At 38.8% G+C, this 18,660-nt stretch overlaps 1 protein-coding gene across 2 annotated transcripts in view; it reads left to right on the forward strand.

The window, feature by feature from the left end:
* Positions 1–18,660, forward strand: part of kif6 (kinesin family member 6) — a 72,708-nt gene that overhangs the window by 33,749 nt on the left and 20,299 nt on the right. For both annotated transcript variants that reach the window (XR_006100431.1, XM_042436917.1), the window contains exons 12-13: positions 71–230; positions 11,608–11,787. Coding sequence is in view for 1 of the 2 variants with exons in the window: in XM_042436917.1 (XP_042292851.1) it covers positions 71–230; positions 11,608–11,787 (340 nt within the window). In the remaining variant the exon portion in view is untranslated. The remainder of the gene's footprint in view (positions 1–70; positions 231–11,607; positions 11,788–18,660) is intronic.

Raw genomic sequence — 18,660 nt, forward strand, 5'->3', positions numbered from 1 at the left:
TTTCTATCTGGAAAAAAAAAGAAATGTTTTTTGCAACTCAACAATATTTCTTTTCTTGTTTTTTATACAGATAATGATCCTGGACAAGCAGGGTAGAGGAAACAGGTGCAGTGATGGACAGGCGTCACCAGCAGTAATAGTGAAGGAAGGAGAAATTCAAGATAATCACCGCAGTGCAGCAGAAGTGACCAAATTAAAGGAGATGCTGACGCAACGTGATAACGAGATCAGTATCCTTTGACATGGTGAAACCAAATTAATTTAGCTCCAACTAGTGCAGTGCCCTTTCGAAACGTGCCTGTTCAGAACGGGCTGATTGCTTATTATTTCTCGAGAACCAACTGACAAACGTATTAATTACGTAAAAACGTATTAATTAAAACAATAAGGATTTCATTAATTAAATGGTTTTAATCCAGACAGAGATTTCACCAGTGAGACTAAACTGAGGTTGAACCGTAGAAGCAGTTTACAGCCTTCCATTGGTTGATTCTGCTACCAATCAAACATATCTGCACTCTTATTGGGTAGTTTTACTGCCTCCGCCTGTTTTTTCCTCCTGTGCGCTGAATTCACTCGCCCTCTCTCTCTTTTCTCTTGTGTTTTTTAAAATGAATCAGGAAGCAGGGTTGGCAGGGTTGTACAGCTCTGATCATGAAGTGCAATCGCAGACACCATAAGCCCCACCACGCCGCTGCAAAGCAGAGCGTCTGATCGCTTGTTTATTCAGAGTTTAAGTTTATTAATATAAATCATGCCGTGTGTCCAAATTCCACCAAATTTGACACTGCACTCCCTTTGTTCCCCAACCATATACCTGCCAAGTGTGGAGTCAATCAGACAAACGGTTCAAGAGATTTGCAAAGGACACACAGACACACAGACAGAGATTCCTTCCTTTAGCAGATAAATTAAAAGACTATATTGAGTTTTTGTGAGTTTAGTCTAGAAGTTAAATTGGACAATATGAGATAATAAACATGTGTCACCCACTCTGTTTCTGCGTGCTTTAGTATACATTAGGTTATATAACTGTAGGTCATTCACCCTTTTCTAAACCAAATAAAATGTTTTTTCTATGGTTTATAGATTCACACCTTGCTTAACAAAAAGAATAAGTCTGTTATTGGCTAAAGGCTAAAAAAACATAAACAGTCTGGCTCACTTTCTGTTTGTCTTGTGGGAAGAGAGATTCCTGCCACAGAACTGACATTACTGTTGTTAAACTTAATGACAGTTTTATCATTCCCCTGAACAAGTCTGTAAGGTTTAGATACATTAATACATAAAATTAGAAGTGCTTGTCTAAGATAGTGCTAGAGTCCCCAACCATTTCTCTGGATGCTCATATATTAGCTCTACAGCAAACTCATACTGTAGCAAACAGAGAGGATTTAAATGCCACTACTTTCATGGCATTCTTGTACGGTCTATAAAACATCAGATGAACAACGAAAAATGTTGATCACAATATACTAGAGCACATGGTGATGTCTTCAAATGTATTGATTTGTCTTGGCTACAACACTTAATCAATTAAGCATTCCTTACTAATCATCACCTTACCAAAAGTGCAATGTAATATAATAATTGATCAATTCATTGTTGCAGCTCTACATTTTTGATAAGGTGATGGGTCAAACATCCCAAATACCCAATACCCCAATACTTAGACCGACAGTGTGACAAAACATTGTCGACAATGTTATTTACAGAACAGCTTCACCTGATCCTGTTTGCTAAACCTGTTCTGTTCTGGGTTGGTTCACATCTAACTTATTGTCTGTTGTGTAGCACAATATAGTGTACCGCTGGGTGCACAGGTGGTGTAGGAATAAAGTTCCTGTGCACCTCCACAGAGACCCTTGATTTGATTCCCTGTAGCAGTACCTTAGGCTTATTGCTATGAATTTAAGGCAACATGTATTCTAGTCCTTTTTACTGCACTGATGACTCCATGGCACACAGTGTATCAAAGAGGAAGCATCCTGCAGTCTATATCCTCCCCAGATGAACAATGGAGTTAAAAGAGACAAGGATGGCAGATCATAGGGAACTGGCATTCCAAAGTGGGATAAAATAGGAGAAATCCCCCAAAACAAATTGAGTAAGGTAGGTTTCAACACAAACTTAAAATTGTGTCTGCGTCCAGCCTCACAGTTTAATCACAGATACTGTTGATAGTAAAATCTTCATTAGCAGAAAGCTATTCATCCTAAAGTAAACCTGCCTCTGTTATTGCAGGATTGGATTACAGAGCCTCTGCAAACACATGAATTATGAAATGTAAGTAGTCTTGCATTCATCACCAGTCCCCCAAAATACACATGCAATGTTGTTTTAATGTGTATGCTCAGATATATCTTCATCTAATGACTGCAGTTAATCATAATTACTATTAATCATAATTATGGTATTTGAGCTTGAATATGATATTTCTAATGGCTTTATGGGATTATTCTTCCCTCAACCCATCTTGTTGCGGCTTGTCATTAGATCACAGCACATTAGTTGGAAAATTGAGATGGCTTCTTGATTATTTAGCCACAAAACCTCAGCTCTCCAAAATAAATAGAATATTATCATGCAGATATTTGACCGTAGTATTTCTTGGACCAAGTATGTGTAATAGGAATGTAACGATACTTCGTGAGATAGTAAATTTGCGATACAAATATGTGATGATTCAATTTGGTGAGATGAAAAATGTTAATGATAATTGCGATGCTCTTTTTAAACAGCAGCATACTATCTACTTTTGAATTTGCAGCATTTTAGTTTCCTTTAGTCAGAAAATAAAAAAATGTGAGAAGATAACAGACAAGACAAAAACAGTGTGCAAATATTGTGAGAGAACGATGAACTACCCAAATAGCACCACTAACATGATGCAGCATGTAAAACAGCACCATAGTGAGAAGCTCTGGTCACCACTGCCTGAGCGAAAAGAATTACTAAAAGGCCAAACCATGCTGACAAGCGGATTTGCAACCCAAAAAGATTGTGAGGTGCATTGATGTGTTCATGGCAAGAGATATGAGGCCGTTTTGCGTGGGATTTTGGCTATTGGTCAACACATTGGAGCCCAAATACTGCATTCCATCATACCCGCACTTTAGTCAGTTTGTAATGCCAGCGCTTTACAAGGAAACAAAATCAAAGGTGGTTCAGACCCTCAGAGAGGCAGATAGCAATTACTACAGACAGCTGGACCTCCAGAGATACCCAGAGTTATCTTATAATCACAACCCATGTGATCACCAGTGAGTGGGAAATGGCAAGTTCTGAAAACATTGTGAATGTCCACAGATCTCAGCTTCTGCCTGAAAATGTAGATGTGCTGATATTCCTTTAAAAAGTATGTAAATTCCAAGCTAGGAACACGGGCCAAGCCTTAGTTTGTTCATTTGAAGAGATTTCCTTTGTTTGTATTATTCATTTGTTTATTTGATTTGGGATTTGTTTTAAATTCAATTTATTTCAATATATTTTCAGTTTCACTTTTACAAAGAAAATGAAGTATGCTTTGTTTTGCATAGTTTATACCCTTCCTCTTTAATATGATAAAAATAAGATATAATATATTTTGTAGATTTGTCTGATGAATAAATCTTTTCCAGTCATAATTTGTATTCAACCTCATTTTGTTAAAAATCGTGAGAAAATCATGTCGTGAATTGTATCGAATCGTGAGTTGAGTGTATTGTTACATCCCTAATGTGTAATGTGAAATCCTTTAGATTTTACCTCTCAAAATGACATACACAGGTTTTCACATGTTTTGGCCAGTCATGCACATGCTTTGCCAACCATGTTGCCTTCATGTTCTTTCAATGTGAAGTTTGTATATAATGTTACAGTAGCCTAAACTGTCAATCCCTCAGTCAGGGTGGTCTGTCTGCAGCATGTAACACTATAGTTTGGGTAGACCAACCCTGTAGGGGTGACATCATTTCCAGCTAGAGCCCATAACTATCTAGATTCAGACCATCTCTACAACTTAATCTTGTATCCGCTAGCTAATCAACGTGCTTTCCATGTCTGTGTAACTGCCCCACCTCCTCAAGGCTACCCTGCTAAAGCAGTTACTGGGAGCCATGGATTCCTTTTCTACAGCCCCACTGTTCCCAGACTGACACTGAGTCCTCACAGGCTTAATTATGAGAGAATTCCCTATAAAACAAAAGGGTGTATCCCTACCCACTGCCCCTGTGTGCTACCATGCATGGGTGACTCTACATGGGAGTGGGGCACCTGGTAACGCTTAACTGACTCTGCTAGAGTGATGACACATCCACCACTAGCGTGATGATAGAGCAACAAGGAGAACAAAACAATCAAACACTGCTGCCTTTTAAGAGTAACAGAGCACAAGCATTTGTTTTGTGGGAAAAATGCTTCTGTCCTATCAATCTACAGTAAATTTCAAAGTGGAGCTACAATGGAGAAATGTATCCCATCCCTTCTAATTATGACATTCAACTACATTTGACCACTTCTTCACCCATAGGAAGTTAGAAAATTGAGCCTGAAAGGTTAACACTATGATAAGCAAACATGTTGTGAAAACATTAATTTGGTAGCAGCTTGCGTTAAACAGGTTACTGTTTAGTAGTGAACTCTGTCTTGCACATTTTACCCACATGATATCTGGGTATTGACACTCAGATGTTTCAGTTCCAATGCCATTTGGAACATCAAACATGAGCTTCCATAGCGCAACTTTGAAGTAAAAATAGTTTGATTTAGATTTGTGTTGTTTTTTTATTTATTTGTTTTTCTCAGGCAAAATTCCACATGATGCAGGTTAGCATACAAACAGATCGAACATACAGTGGCATGAACACAGCCAAACTAACCATCCAAATTATTGTATATCCTCATACTGTTGAGTACCTGAGACAACAAGCACTTGCAAATTGTGGCGTAGGATTTGGATTTCATAGTATTTGAGTTATTAAAACTTACCACAGGAATATTTTTTTATATCTCATTGCATGTGCATGTACCATAAAGAGGCTTGACAACAGTAAGCTGTTAATTAATTTAATTTTCCAATTGAAGTGGAACAGGGATATACAGTGGTTTGATGGCAGTGACCCAGGGTCATAAAGTGGAAAAAACTAAATTTTAAGGTACAAAAGATGAAAAGTAGTGCTCACAACTAGCAGATTATTCAGTTTTATTTTCTCTTGGCTCACTTGTGCTGGTGAATGTATCCAAGAAGGATTTGGCTAATACTAAATCATAATTGCAATAGTGATAAGGTGCAGGCGTTAACATTATGTTTACTGCACTGGCAAAGGTTTCCTGGATTCCCTTAACAACTCTGGCCATTGTTCAGTATGATTCAGATTTCCCCACAATCAAAATAATGCCATAAAATGTATTGCTCAACGACACTAGTCTCCTCCTCTTCCTCGAGTTCAAAAAAACCCTCTGGTGCTTATAGTTGTAGTAGTTTATGTACTGTGTTAGGGATATTATTTTTTAAGAAAATGTCATCACTATAGAGGTAATAGAGTTGGCAGTTTTGGTTAGCCAGAGAAATATATGGACATCCACTAGATAAAATTTGATACAGACATTTGTGGCTCCCAGACAGTAGATCCTAATGACTTTGGTATTCCGCTGCTTTCATGTAGTTTCACGAGCAGGTTGACATTTTCTGCTTTATTGGTCGGGAAAGGCTGGGGATAAAATAGGTTAGTAAGCATGGGAACCTTGCTTTGGGTTGTTCTGTGAAATCTACTCCAACATTCCAACACATTTAATGCTTTAAGCCCTTGTGAACTGTCACAATCAGAAAGTTGCATTTGAATATCTCTGGGACTGAACAAGCTAATCATCATTACTGGTCCTATTATGATGGTCATGACTATACAGATGTTTTACCTAGTGGGACAATCAATGCAGAACTCGAGGTTTCATTGTTTGCTAGTTTTCAGTCACTCAATTGTTACTTTGTGAGTGAGCTGTGTAGCTCATCCAGACTAGGTTTTTTGAAAACTTTTCACCTTTAAATCAACTTAGGTTTGCGTCCAGCTGCAAACTTCTTTTGCATATATGGAAATGGCCCAAATGGGTCTTTTTACAGACTAAAAATGTTAAAATGTAGTGTTTCCAAAGATTGATTAAACACATACCTAAATCATTTTGTTTTAAATGATTTGAACTAGGGAGGGGATACGTTTTTTAAAAGTTAGATATAGGGACTCACCTAGTGCTCTGTTTACACAAGCATTGACAGCACTGGCATGTTTGGTGTCTGTTGGACAGCAGCTGCCATTTAGATTTTTTGGCTGGATTGGCCACGGACCAGCCTTATAACCCTGACTGTCTGTCACTGACTGACTGATTAGATGTGACTGATTCTCTGAGTGATAAAGTTATATCGTTGGTCAGCCAGCCCAGTGTTGAAGTTTCCCCATTGGCCGGTGTTTCTCTTTCAAAAAGAATTGGCACAAATAGTTTCTGTTACATCTTCACGGGTTGTTTAGAGCGGAGGCCTGAGTGGAGCTCCGAAATCAGTTTTAAAAAACACACGTTTACCTACTGAAGCACCTCACACGGAGGCTCCAACACTGACAGGAGCACCAACCCATGGATACAAAGAGACATGACAGATCCATTTTTCTAGCCTGCACAGCAGCTAGCAGCTAGTTAGCATGGCTAGCATCGTGCTGTGTGTAGCCCATAGACTGCATAAAAATAAGGCGTAGCCGTTGTTTCCGGTTTAACAGCACCATGCTGGGCAGGTAACAGGTGTGTTTACAGTGTGTGCTCCGAAAGACGTCGTGGCGCTGATGGACTGTCAGCCTTGCATGCTAATCCTACATAAACATATGGATGAGACAATATGTTTACAGACATCTGCAGAGATAGATTAAAGAGCAGAGGGAATTAATAAATAATTAGAATGGTTATAATTCAAATGAAAATAAGCTTGCTCTCAAATCAAACATCCCAAGATATGAGTGGAAAGTATTGTTCTTGCAGCTGCATTTATACCCTTTTTTTAAATTTTTTTTTTTTAACTCAAACGTTGCTTAACCATGTCATGTGATGCTACTTCAATACACTTAAGCAATAAATGTTAGTGGGACCACTACAGAAAATTGCAGATAAACATTTAATATGTGCAGTGCAGGGTGATATGTGGGTGATATGTCTTGTTTCATATCACCCTACACTGCACATTGTGTAAGTCCAATAAGGAGAGATGAATCGGAAGTGTATAACAATATTAATTGATAGCGACAGAAAGATTTTAGAGTGTGAAGCATCTGCATAAAGCCTAGGCCCTTTTGAAGATAGGAGATAAACAGGATCCCCCTGGAGTCTAGATGCTGTTGGTGGTGGAGTATAGAGCCAGGAGGTTGTTGATGACCTTTGGACAAGTCTCCCTGGATATCATGGAGGTCATGGTGGTGATGGGGAGGAGGTGGGTTGCACAATAGTAGGTCTGAAAGACAAAATGGCAGAATTGCAGTGATATTTAAAGAATGGCATCTGGGGACTGATTGGCTTGAGAAATAGGGGCAGAAAGATCATTGGTGATGGTCAGAATTGTGAATGAAGGGATTTTTAACAGTGTGGGAAAGTGGATGTGACAGAGAGAAATATAACAGGAGGAAATAGCAACGTTCACCCATAGTGAAATAAAGGCGGAAGACGAGGGACGTGATTTTCCTTCTTGAAATTTCGCCAAGGCTTCATTAATTGACCCTGAACTCTAATTTGTGAAGTATCCAAACCAACTGTGGTATTTTATCATTGGAAACATTATAGAGCACACAAATGTGAAGTCATTCACAAAAAAATGTTGTTTTTTTTGGGGGGGGGGCATCATTGACATTGATTAGTCAATTCATGTGTTCATGCATTTCTGTCATCTGTTTTAGCTATTTTTATGTGTTCTTTGATCACCTCTGTAAAGCCCAGTGCTGATGCTGATCAGAGGTCACTTATTACAGGTCTCATGTCCTTGTCAGGGTCTGTTTGATGTGTGCGTATTGTCAAGCTCAGCCTCATGGAGAGCCAGAGTGGAAGACAATAAGATATGGCACACATGTCTGAGTATTATTTTCTGTTCCCAGAGCTGTAATGGTGGTCACTTCAAGTGTCAACATCAGAGAATTGCAAATTTGATTCGATTTGATTCAGCTCCACAGAGGCTGGATGCACAATTGTTTAATGCTTTAGTGCATCTTGGTGGAGGTACAACATATGTAATCACTTTGTAAATCATCATATAAATAGCATGGGCACTCTTATTATCCAAGTTAATATTTGAATGCCTGAATTGTTCATTACACCCCAAAATACGAATGTAAATTAGAAACAGATATTTTTTGCTATTCTTGGAGCCTTATCAGTAAAGAGGCTACTGTACAAATTGTTCAGTTAGTCCTGAGTGTGTCGCTAGAGGAAAAGATCATGGGGTCATTAAAATTATGAGGGTTCATCCACTCAACAGTGTGAATGTGTTCAGCAAATGTCATGGAAATCTGTCAGACTATCACATAGGCAAAGCTGATATCTTGACCTTAGGGTGGCAAAGGGGGTTTACCAGAAACATTAGGATTTCACCTCTGGAGGACAGGAATACATTCCCAACTTCATGTTAATCCAGTCAGTGCATGATAAAATATTCTGTAATGGATTACTTTTTAAGAGGAAATTTTGAGCTGATAGTGGCTATAGACAAAAGGTCAAGGGTTCAAAAAATGACGCTCCTATCGGCAAGACATCATTCATCTCTGTACCTTCCAAAACTGTTCCAAATCACTGTTGAACTAAACTAAAGGCATTTGCTGTTCTTGCACCATTATGGTCAAGGATTGGTTTGGTTTAGGCCCAAAAACAATTTGTTTAGGGAAAGGTAAAGATTGTGTTTTAGGTTTAAATATTTACCTGGTAGAGGTTGGGGTACCATCATGGCCATGGTTAAAAGAAACCAACGTTGTCTTTCTGAAGGGAACAGGGACAAACAGTGGTCTCAACCCCGACCTCCTCCCTATGCGGACTTTGTGGCTCCATAACAATGTTAAACTCTTTCTTCCTTTTCTCATGAAGGACAAGATTCAGAATTCATACAGCTGTGAGAAGGCCTTGTCACTTGAACATAAATATATATTATTATTGGGCATTTTGCTGAAAAGACTGATGTTGTTTGTCTTGGGAGAACAGTCTTGGTGGTTGTCAAGACTTCATGCTCTGAGCCAAAGTGTTGGAAACACAGATGGTCAGACTGGCACTGACTGATCGGCACACATCAGTGCGGGGAAAAACATGGTAATGAATAGAGACCGGAAGCCTTTACCAGAAGATGCTGGTTCAGATTCCTTTGATTAGAAGACATTAGTAGATTTGCTATTAGTGGCTTCACTCCAAAAATAGAATAATAGTGTCTGTCTGTTCTAGGTACCCATCTTGCTCAAACCTTCCTCCGATACTGCAATTGTAATCTAGCATCTTAAAAGGAGGACAAAAAGTTCTTTGTTTAATTTTTGTAACTTGAAATTGGAGCAGTTTGTGGCACCACTGAGATTGGCATTGCACCTTTGCCAGCTGTGGTAATTTTAAAGGCATTTTCTTTATTTCCTGTGATGTCTGCTTTATTGGACAGCATAATAGAGAGTGACAAGAAAGATGAGAAGGAGAGATTGAATGCACATCATGAGCTGAGTTCGACCACAGCATTTTGAGCGCATGGCATGTGAAGCAGCCCACAGATCTGTCGTGCAACCCCCAAGAGAAATTTTCATCATATACTAGAAGTCTATGATGGTGTTCAGCATAAATGAAGATATCAGATGCCAGAGATCTCAATAATGGAAAAACCTGGTGAACAACAGTCTGAAGTAATGACTTGTGTGAAACAATGACATAGGACCCACAGAAACATTCATATTTCTCTGTAAAAGTTGGCTTCTATAGGTCATTTGGAATTGTGTCGGGTTTGATTTTGGCAGTTTTTAGAGGACTGCATGGTTGGTTTCATTGGAAACTGTAATTGGAGATGTGGTTCCTTCATGTTATTGTTCCCCCTGACATACCCTTTGTATTGCCTGACAGGAATATAAATTAGCTTATCTAGCTCCTTCAAAAATACAGCCATTCATCATCCAAAATAATGACATTCTGACTTTTTTTTTTCTTTGAACATCCTAAATTATCTGCTGACCACCACAGTTTCAGTCTGGCCACAGCTAGACGTCTGCTAATCTCATGGTAGGAACATGCTTGAGGAACAGACTAATGTGTTGACTCTAAATTATGGGTTGTTAGTAGGCCATCAAACACACTTCCATTCATAGTGGAAAAGCAGGCAGATAGGGCAGGAGCTGAATGAATATTTCATGAGACTGTAATGTTTTATTCATACAGGTAATGTATACAAAGATCAAAACTAAAGGTTGGAAGCACACTTACTAGAGGAATAACTTAGGAAAGCTTTAGCTTTTCACCTGCTACCCCATGACAAGCTTTGATGTCTCGCTTTCTGTTGACAATCGTAAAAGCAATCTTGGCAACTGACTGTAAAATGTCTTGATCATGTTTTTCTTTACACAGGTTTCCCATGCAATACTAGTTCATACAATTACAGTTTTCCCTCAGTCAGCAAAAATCATCTACTTTCTCACCAGTAGTGGTAACATCAATGAGCTCCTGTCACTCTACAATCCTACAAGTGGTGTGCTGAAGCGTAGCAACCAGGTGTCAATTTGATAATCAAATTAGAAAGCGTTGAACGAATCTATGCTCTGCTGTATTTCTGTATGCTCTGCTTTTTTTTTTTTTTTTTTTTTTTTTTTTTAAATATGTGAGGCCAGCTGAAAGCAGTTTGAGTAGGAGGCAGATGATCAAATACAGAATAGTACTGCAATGTTGGAAGCAAAGTGCAGTACGTGGAGCAAAGGAAGTGATTATAGTAAATTGTCCTAATGCATAGAGACATTGCATATGGAGAAGTGGAACGTGTCATGGCAGTAAAAGTGTGAACAGGATCTAAGCGGCAGTTCTTGCCTTTCAGCCTCCTCATGTAGCCACTCAATTACTCTCTGTCACACTCACACAAGAGCACCCAGACATACGGACACATCTACACTTGGACTCAAGTAGACAAACACATACATACAACCTCATCAGTGGGAGAAGATTTTGTGGAATCTTGGCAGGGTCTCCGCAGCCTCTCTGGCTCCTTTTCTCTCCACTGATTCATCCCAGACCATGACATCTCCCCGAGCCTGTAAGGTCAGACGCTGAGCACATGTCAGCCCTGTGCCATTATTAAAAGCCAACAATGTAGTCCTGCTGCCTTTAGGAAATCACTATTGATGCTGCCCTTTTACTGTATATTGTCAGTTTTGCACTACCTTTCATAATGTTATTTTTAAAAATATTTGGTAGAATAGTCTGGCTGTCCTCATATCCTGAAAGATATTTCTAGTGGCATTCAGGTTCACAATGTTGTTCACTTGTCCATCAAATTCTGAATCACTCATCTCTTGAGTTGCAGTTGCAATTGAGTGAGAGATATCTCCTCAGTCTCCTTTCTACCCAAAGTAAAGACCAGTATAGTCTTTAACTCAGTGCCTACAGGTATCCTGGTTAAGATGTTGAAGAAGGAGAAAAAAAGGGCCCAGGATGCTGCTGCACAGCTCACTAACATCACCAATGGAAAGGGCCTGGCCTCCCAGAGTGCCCCGAGTTTGAGGGAGGGAAGCAAGGACACCATCTCTGCTGACCATGGAGGACAAGCTATACAATACATGAAAAAAGGTACTTTAAGATGCTTACTTCCCTTTTTGCACACAGCTGTCTACACTCTAAACTAAAGACAAATTGGGGTCAAAATTGGATGGTGACATAGTTTGGAGATGTGGTGTTGCTGTTTAGATCTTCATGGCTCTATTATTCAAAACCTTTCCAGACAGCATTTTAACCTAACCTAGCAATTTATGGCCACGTAACAAGGCTGTTGCATTAGAAGGTTGGTTCACCCAAATCATCAGAAACATGTTTTCTCAGTTACATCTACTGGTATCTATCCTTGTAGATGGTTTTGGTTTCATTTGCCCACGTTTTGAAATATTTACCCTTGCATGTTTAATTTCTAAATGTGATTTTTCAGCACTGTGAGCTCCTCAATGGAAATCCTAGTCCGCTATATCAGGGTGGTGGCAGAAATCTTAGAAACAGATATCCCAAAACCAAAACAATCTGCGTGGCTAGATACCATGTTTTATTCATTATTTTTTAATAATTTCGGCAAACCAACCCTTTAAGAATGCACTATTTAAGCAGCATGGTGGCTCAGTGGGTTTCAGACGGTTTCATTTTGTTTCATCCCATCCCAAAACACATACAGGTACATAAGTTAATATTCCTGTCATTGCTTATGACCAAGACCGTGGCCTAAGAAAAGGAGATGGTCCTCTGCACTGCACTGTTGCTGCTCAATGCTACTAAATAGCAAAAACGGTCAAATGCATCCCATTAATAAAGTATTTTATAAATTGAATAAAATTTTCACAGATGTAGACTCCATTAAACCTGATAGTCAGTCTCTCTGAGCTGGAAGAGGCAATGAATTTGTGATAAATTAGGCAATAAGAGTACAGACAGGTGATCTCCCTCCATTGGAATGTGGGTAGCTCGTTGTGGTCATGCTGATTTTCAGTGTGCCTGTTGAGGTTTCCTTTGGGGCATGACAAATCCTTGATTTCTGGATTTTACAGCATAGTGAAGAGCCTGACATCCCAGAGCTCCCTACGCTGCCTTATTTCTAAACAATGTCATCAGTGGGATTGCATTTATTTAGGAGTTTCCTTTTAGAGGTCACTGAAGTGGCCCAGCGTAGTTGTGTCCGCAAAGCAACATTAGACAGTACAGTATATTAAACCTGTAATTTGTTGCTGATGAGTTTAAAACCTATAATACTTACTGGAACATGAAGCAGAGACCAAGGGCCAAGAATGTTTCAATGTAAACACAAGAGACACTATTCAGACCTGACCGGGATAACAAACCTGGATCCACTACATTTGAGAAAATGTCAGTTCCTCTTAGAGGCAGCATGTCCATGTCAAACCCAAAATGATCTGCCAAACAACTTACTTTTTATATTCTTTTTTTATAATACAAGAATCTATCTCATATAAGGAAACATGCTGGAGGATATTTACAATGTTTTTGTTGGCAAATATATCCATGGAAATCTGGCAAACACGATTTAATTGAATAGAAGCCTGTTTTATGTAGTTCCAGTATCTGGCAGATCTCTCCTGAATTTAGTGTCATCACAGTGTTGCAGTTTATCAGGTTATCTCCCTGTAGTTTTGCTGTGCCATGTCTCTTCTAAAAGTTTAGATTATAATGTCAAAGAGAAAGTATAATGAAGACCCAGAGATAGCAAAGCAAGTAGCAGAGACTTCAGACTGTATATTCTTACATTGTCAGTGTTGTTTGAACCTTTTTAGACGTGAACTTAATTTAGATATAACAGGAATGTGGAGGTTGCTGAAAGTCAAGTCAATCAAGCTTTGAGATACTCTCCCCAGCCAGCGGCAACATTTATTCGGCTTTTCCTGTTTAATTTTGGTTAAGTGGAGCCTTAAGTGTGATGATAAACCTGAGCTCTTATAACGAGCTCGGCCATAGCCATCGGGCACAGGAGTATGCGCCAGCAACTCATCAAACTGAGCCTGCGCTCCTGTCTGTGCTAACCACAGCTCCCTCATCCTCCTCGAAATTTTTGTGTAATGGTGCCCAGTGCGGTAATAAGGCCAGCAAAGGGGTAATTGCAAACAGGGTCTCTGAAAGAAGAGCCTATTAAAAGAAAACAAACATATGTTTGAACTCAGTCCAGCCAGAATTAGTAAGCAAATCAATCATTAAGGGAAGGGACAATGAAGAGCACCATGATGGATGGCTATAGAGCAGTGGTTTATGAAATCACTGATAAATGATGTGCCATATACAGTATAATAGTCTCTTAGATGGTATGTGATCTAAAATGGAACAAGCATGATCATTTTGGTCGTCTCACCAGCGTATTTGTTTTCACCTGGCCTCTACAAGCCTTTTTCTGATTTCATGAGACTTCATGACTTCCATGGAATCCACTTCCATTTGATGACCTTTGGCAGTGAGGCATCTGTTGCTCTCCAACCACATACAACAAAAGCTCAGATGCTCATTATCACTATTTGATAAAGCTGTCTTTATGTTTTTATATTTTGCAGCTGTGCACAGATACATTCCTTGCTTGTAAATATTAATTTAATACATCACAAGACTACTTTATTATGATCTACTGTGTGTGTGCTTAATGTTTACAGCACATTTAGTGTTCAGATTTTTACAGTCATCATCTTGTGGCCTTCATCACCAGAGACATAAATACTCACAGTGTTTGTTGAGTTGATCAGATTACTTGAAGGCACTCTACATGTAAATAATCCAGCTGTTTCATAATCAAATAAGATCATAAGAAGGTCAGTCTTGTCAGATTCACAAACACAAGTCTTTGTGAAGAATCTTCTGGGCTCTTACCATAATAATTGAGTCTGTGCACAAATCTCGCACAAAGTTACTTTTGGCAACAACACTCAAAAAGTAAGCAATACTGCCTTCAAATGACATTTTCATGGCTGTTCCTTCTCATATTGAGTATGTAATGGCATACAAAAGACAGTTAATCAGGTGGAAAATGGCTCTTTAGATGATCTTGACATTGGGATGATGACTGCGAAGTCTACATCACAGACCCTGTTTGTACACCCACTCAGCCAAGGAATCCTTACTTACCATTCATTATTTAATTTATCACAACAGCATGTGCAGTGGGATCCACTGACGTATAGCATATATAATTCCAATATATGTCATGTTGTAAATCTCAGAACTCCATTTTCTTCACAAAAACCATCAAATCACTGGCTGTCACATTAGTATGAAATCTTTATTTTCTCAGGATTTTTTCAGGAATCACCACTTAAGCCAAAAGTAGCAGGCAAAGACACATGCTCCAACTGCATGTCTGTGATATTAGAAGGTTTGTCAACTGTTCTATGCCACATGCATTTTGGGACAATCTCAGAGAATATGGATTATTATTTGGGATATTTGATAGTTGGTCCAGTGGAGTTATATCATACTGAATTTTTCTGTGACCTTAATCCAAACAGGGTCAAATATTTCTCCAGATCATCTTCTCATTTACTCGTCAGAGAATTCAAAGACCTTTTGTTGTATAGACATATGGGAGTATATTGATCCTTAAAGAATGAATCAAGCAAGGAAGCTGATATCTATTTAGAAAACTGCTAATAATTTGAGAATACAACTGTATAAAGTAGCCTAAAGAAATTATATTTTAAGAACAACTTACTTTTTAAGTTGGTCAAATGAAAAGAAATGAACCAATCCTCTGTTTGTGGAGGGTCTTAAATGATGTATTTGTGGTAGCATTGCATGGAACTTGCCTGAAAGAGATGTTCAGGGTCTAAAGTTAAGGTATTAAAATTATAAGGACACAGCTGAAAATTATCAGGCTGATATTGTCATAGTGACATCAGTTTGCTTTTCTGTGTTTTAACTTATAACCAAACCAAAGTTTGAACAAAACCTTACAGTAGTTTCAAAATCAATGGCAGAAATGTTTGGATGAATGGATCCTTCTGTCAATATACCACTTTCACACATCCTGACTCACATTGACCCACAGAGTGAATGAAACATTAAAATGTGGTGCCTCACATTTGCCTTCTTCAGTTTTTCAACTCAGTCTCTTTTCTTTTCCCACATACAAAAAATGTAAAGCAAACAATTCAGCATTGTAGTTATGTTGTTTGTGTTAAGGATGCTTGTAAAGATGAGTGCTACATGGGAAATTTCCCAAAACTGACATTGACAAACAGTAAGTAGTTATGACTGGACTGGATTTCGTTGCTAGGTCATACAATAAGTGCCTGAGAAAAATGCAAGATAATCAACTTCACTAATTCCGACGTTACATCACTCTTAAAACCAGACTATAGGTACTTTTTCCAACAATATTGGTCCTGTATTTTATTGTCCATGTTGTTTTGGAGAAGTTGCTACCTTCTAAAACATTCCCAGATACAGCGGTCCCTTGCTAGCAGTTACATGTCCACTCTGGAATGTTCATCCACTTTTCTCACACTTCATGAGAAATTTCTTTCTTTTTCCGCTCTGTTTGCAACCAACGCTGTGAGCAGAACAAGCGTCCAACTACATCAGCTGTTAACCAGCAGGGAGAGCTTGATGTTGTCCAGAGAGGCGCTGAACTGTGGGAAGCACACGCTTTTAAGAACACATTGAGCAGTTCCAGGAGGATCAGAGAAGACACCTCTCACACTTTAACATCTCTGACTTTCACTACGTGGAATCCTGGAGCACACCTGGTGTCAGGGATTCTATCAAAGCACCATTTTATACTGCAGTGTCTAATGTTTTTGCAAGAGGACATAACATTCTTTTACATACCAGATTTCTTTTATATACACTAAATGTGCAAACTATTAGGAATACATGATTGACACGGTTGTTTTATACAATGCACTGCATGATATATCACATATTTCACATCTGGAGCGCCTATTTTCCGTGACCTACTTGGAGACTCATAACCAAACTATATGCGCATTAGATCATTGTTCTTTACTCTGTCCTAATTCAAAACAAATGCACTACACTTATCCTTTCCGCATGCTCAATGGGTCACTGGATGTTTATGTATGTTTTAATTTGGATTTTATCTGAGAGTTTGGGTGCTGCAGCCAACAGTCTCTATGGTTACGGTGAGGGTAATTGCTGTCCCCTGAAGATTAACTGTAAATGTAATGATGATGACCTTTCCATGGGAACCATTCATGCTGATTGAATGGCATATAATCGACTCTACTCTTTCCAGAATACATCCTTCTCTACTGGGCTCTTAGCTTTGCCAGCAGAGTATAACATGGACATTAAGTTTTTTTTCTTTCTGATGATGACCACTTTGTCTGTGGAAGCAGTCTGTGCATATTACAAGATTGTTATTTCCTCAAATAACTAGGTTTCTACTATGTGCGTTCTGAAATGGAAACTGGACTACTTCACATCTGTGAGTTTTCTGGTTAATTTATTGTCTTCTCTCATAGGTACAGATGTACAGTGTCTTCTTCCTGTGCGCTCAGGATTCTTTTTATAGTGTAAAATGATGGCTAATGGTTGGACAAGGTGTTCCTGTTGTAATTCAGGCTGGTGATGACTTGTATTAAGCATACGAGGACTGAAAGGAGACTTGAGACGTCAAGACTCTTACTGTAAATCCTGCTAGCATGTAATGAGACGCTGATGATTCTACCAGGCCATCCAGACATTTCTGTGATCTAAGCAGAAGAAAAGGACAATAAGGACATCTCAAAAAGGTCGAATACTACTGTAGAAACACACAATGTACCCAGAAATATGGCCCTTTTTCTATCAAGTAAACAAGCTCTAACTCCTTCTGCAAACAGTTAACAGTGGGTGACAGACATTTTTCTACTCCTAATAAATTGATGGAACAGTACAGTCATACTTCACGTTGCTGGTATTTCATTTCGAAAATTTGTTGAAACACAACACATTCCTCCCCTGTAGAACTTCTGTGGTTTGTCAGCACTTGCGGCACGGAAAAGAAGAATTAGGAAAGTTGGCCTAAGGTCCACGTGATCTCATTACCCCACAAATTATGTTAGTACAACATAATATGATGTCATATCACTCTTAGATATTCCTGGAATGTTGCTTTTTACAAGAGTCGAACGGAGTGCATTTCCCTCAAGAAACCCTCAAACTGATTTGTTGAGGTTGGCTCTTGCAACATATGCCTGTGAGATGCCTGCTGGTTTCAATCAGGATGTTCCAAAAATAAAGAAACAAAATTCCTCACTGTCCTACAATTAATCTCACGTGAGTTACTGTCCTGTGTATGTCTTTGGTTAGAACAGCTTTGTCACAAGAGTCCACACATTTTAACAAGGATGGAATTTATTGGAAGTCATTGTGAAGCTTTGGGTTTTCCATGGAACAGGAAATCTTGCAAAATAATGTTGCTCTGTATTTTATTATAAGATTAGGTAATACACAGTCCAGTGCAGTTGTGCATACAAGGAAAAAATGTTGGTTTACTGAAAACACAAAACTTGTTTTCTCTGTTATCTATACAATTACTTCACTGGAAATGTAATTTGTCAGGATGACAAAGAGCTTTGACATCTGCAAGAGCTTCTTTTCATGCATGTTTTTCAGTCTGGAAAGTAAGAAACAACAACACAGACTGATTGTGCTACATGCAGCAGTTCTGAATAATTACCTGCTAGCATGATTCAGTGTCTATACTTTTTGTGTATTCAGTCTTTACAGGCCCTGGTGTTGTGCTTGCTAGCTCACTGTAATGATGAGACACATAATGCATACACCATCATTATTAAAATGATTAAAACCCCCTGTGCTTTTCTTGCTATGACAGCTTAAAAAGTATGCTGTGAAAAAGGTCTATACTATTTTTCAATTCAGCAGCATAGGAAGTCATTGTTCTTACAATAATTTCCTGCCAATGGACTTATTGAAGCTACCTCTCTATAGTAGAGGAGCACAGCG

The sequence above is a fragment of the Thunnus maccoyii genome, chromosome 16, assembly GCF_910596095.1.
Source record: "Thunnus maccoyii chromosome 16, fThuMac1.1, whole genome shotgun sequence".
Classification (NCBI taxonomy): domain Eukaryota; kingdom Metazoa; phylum Chordata; class Actinopteri; order Scombriformes; family Scombridae; genus Thunnus; species Thunnus maccoyii.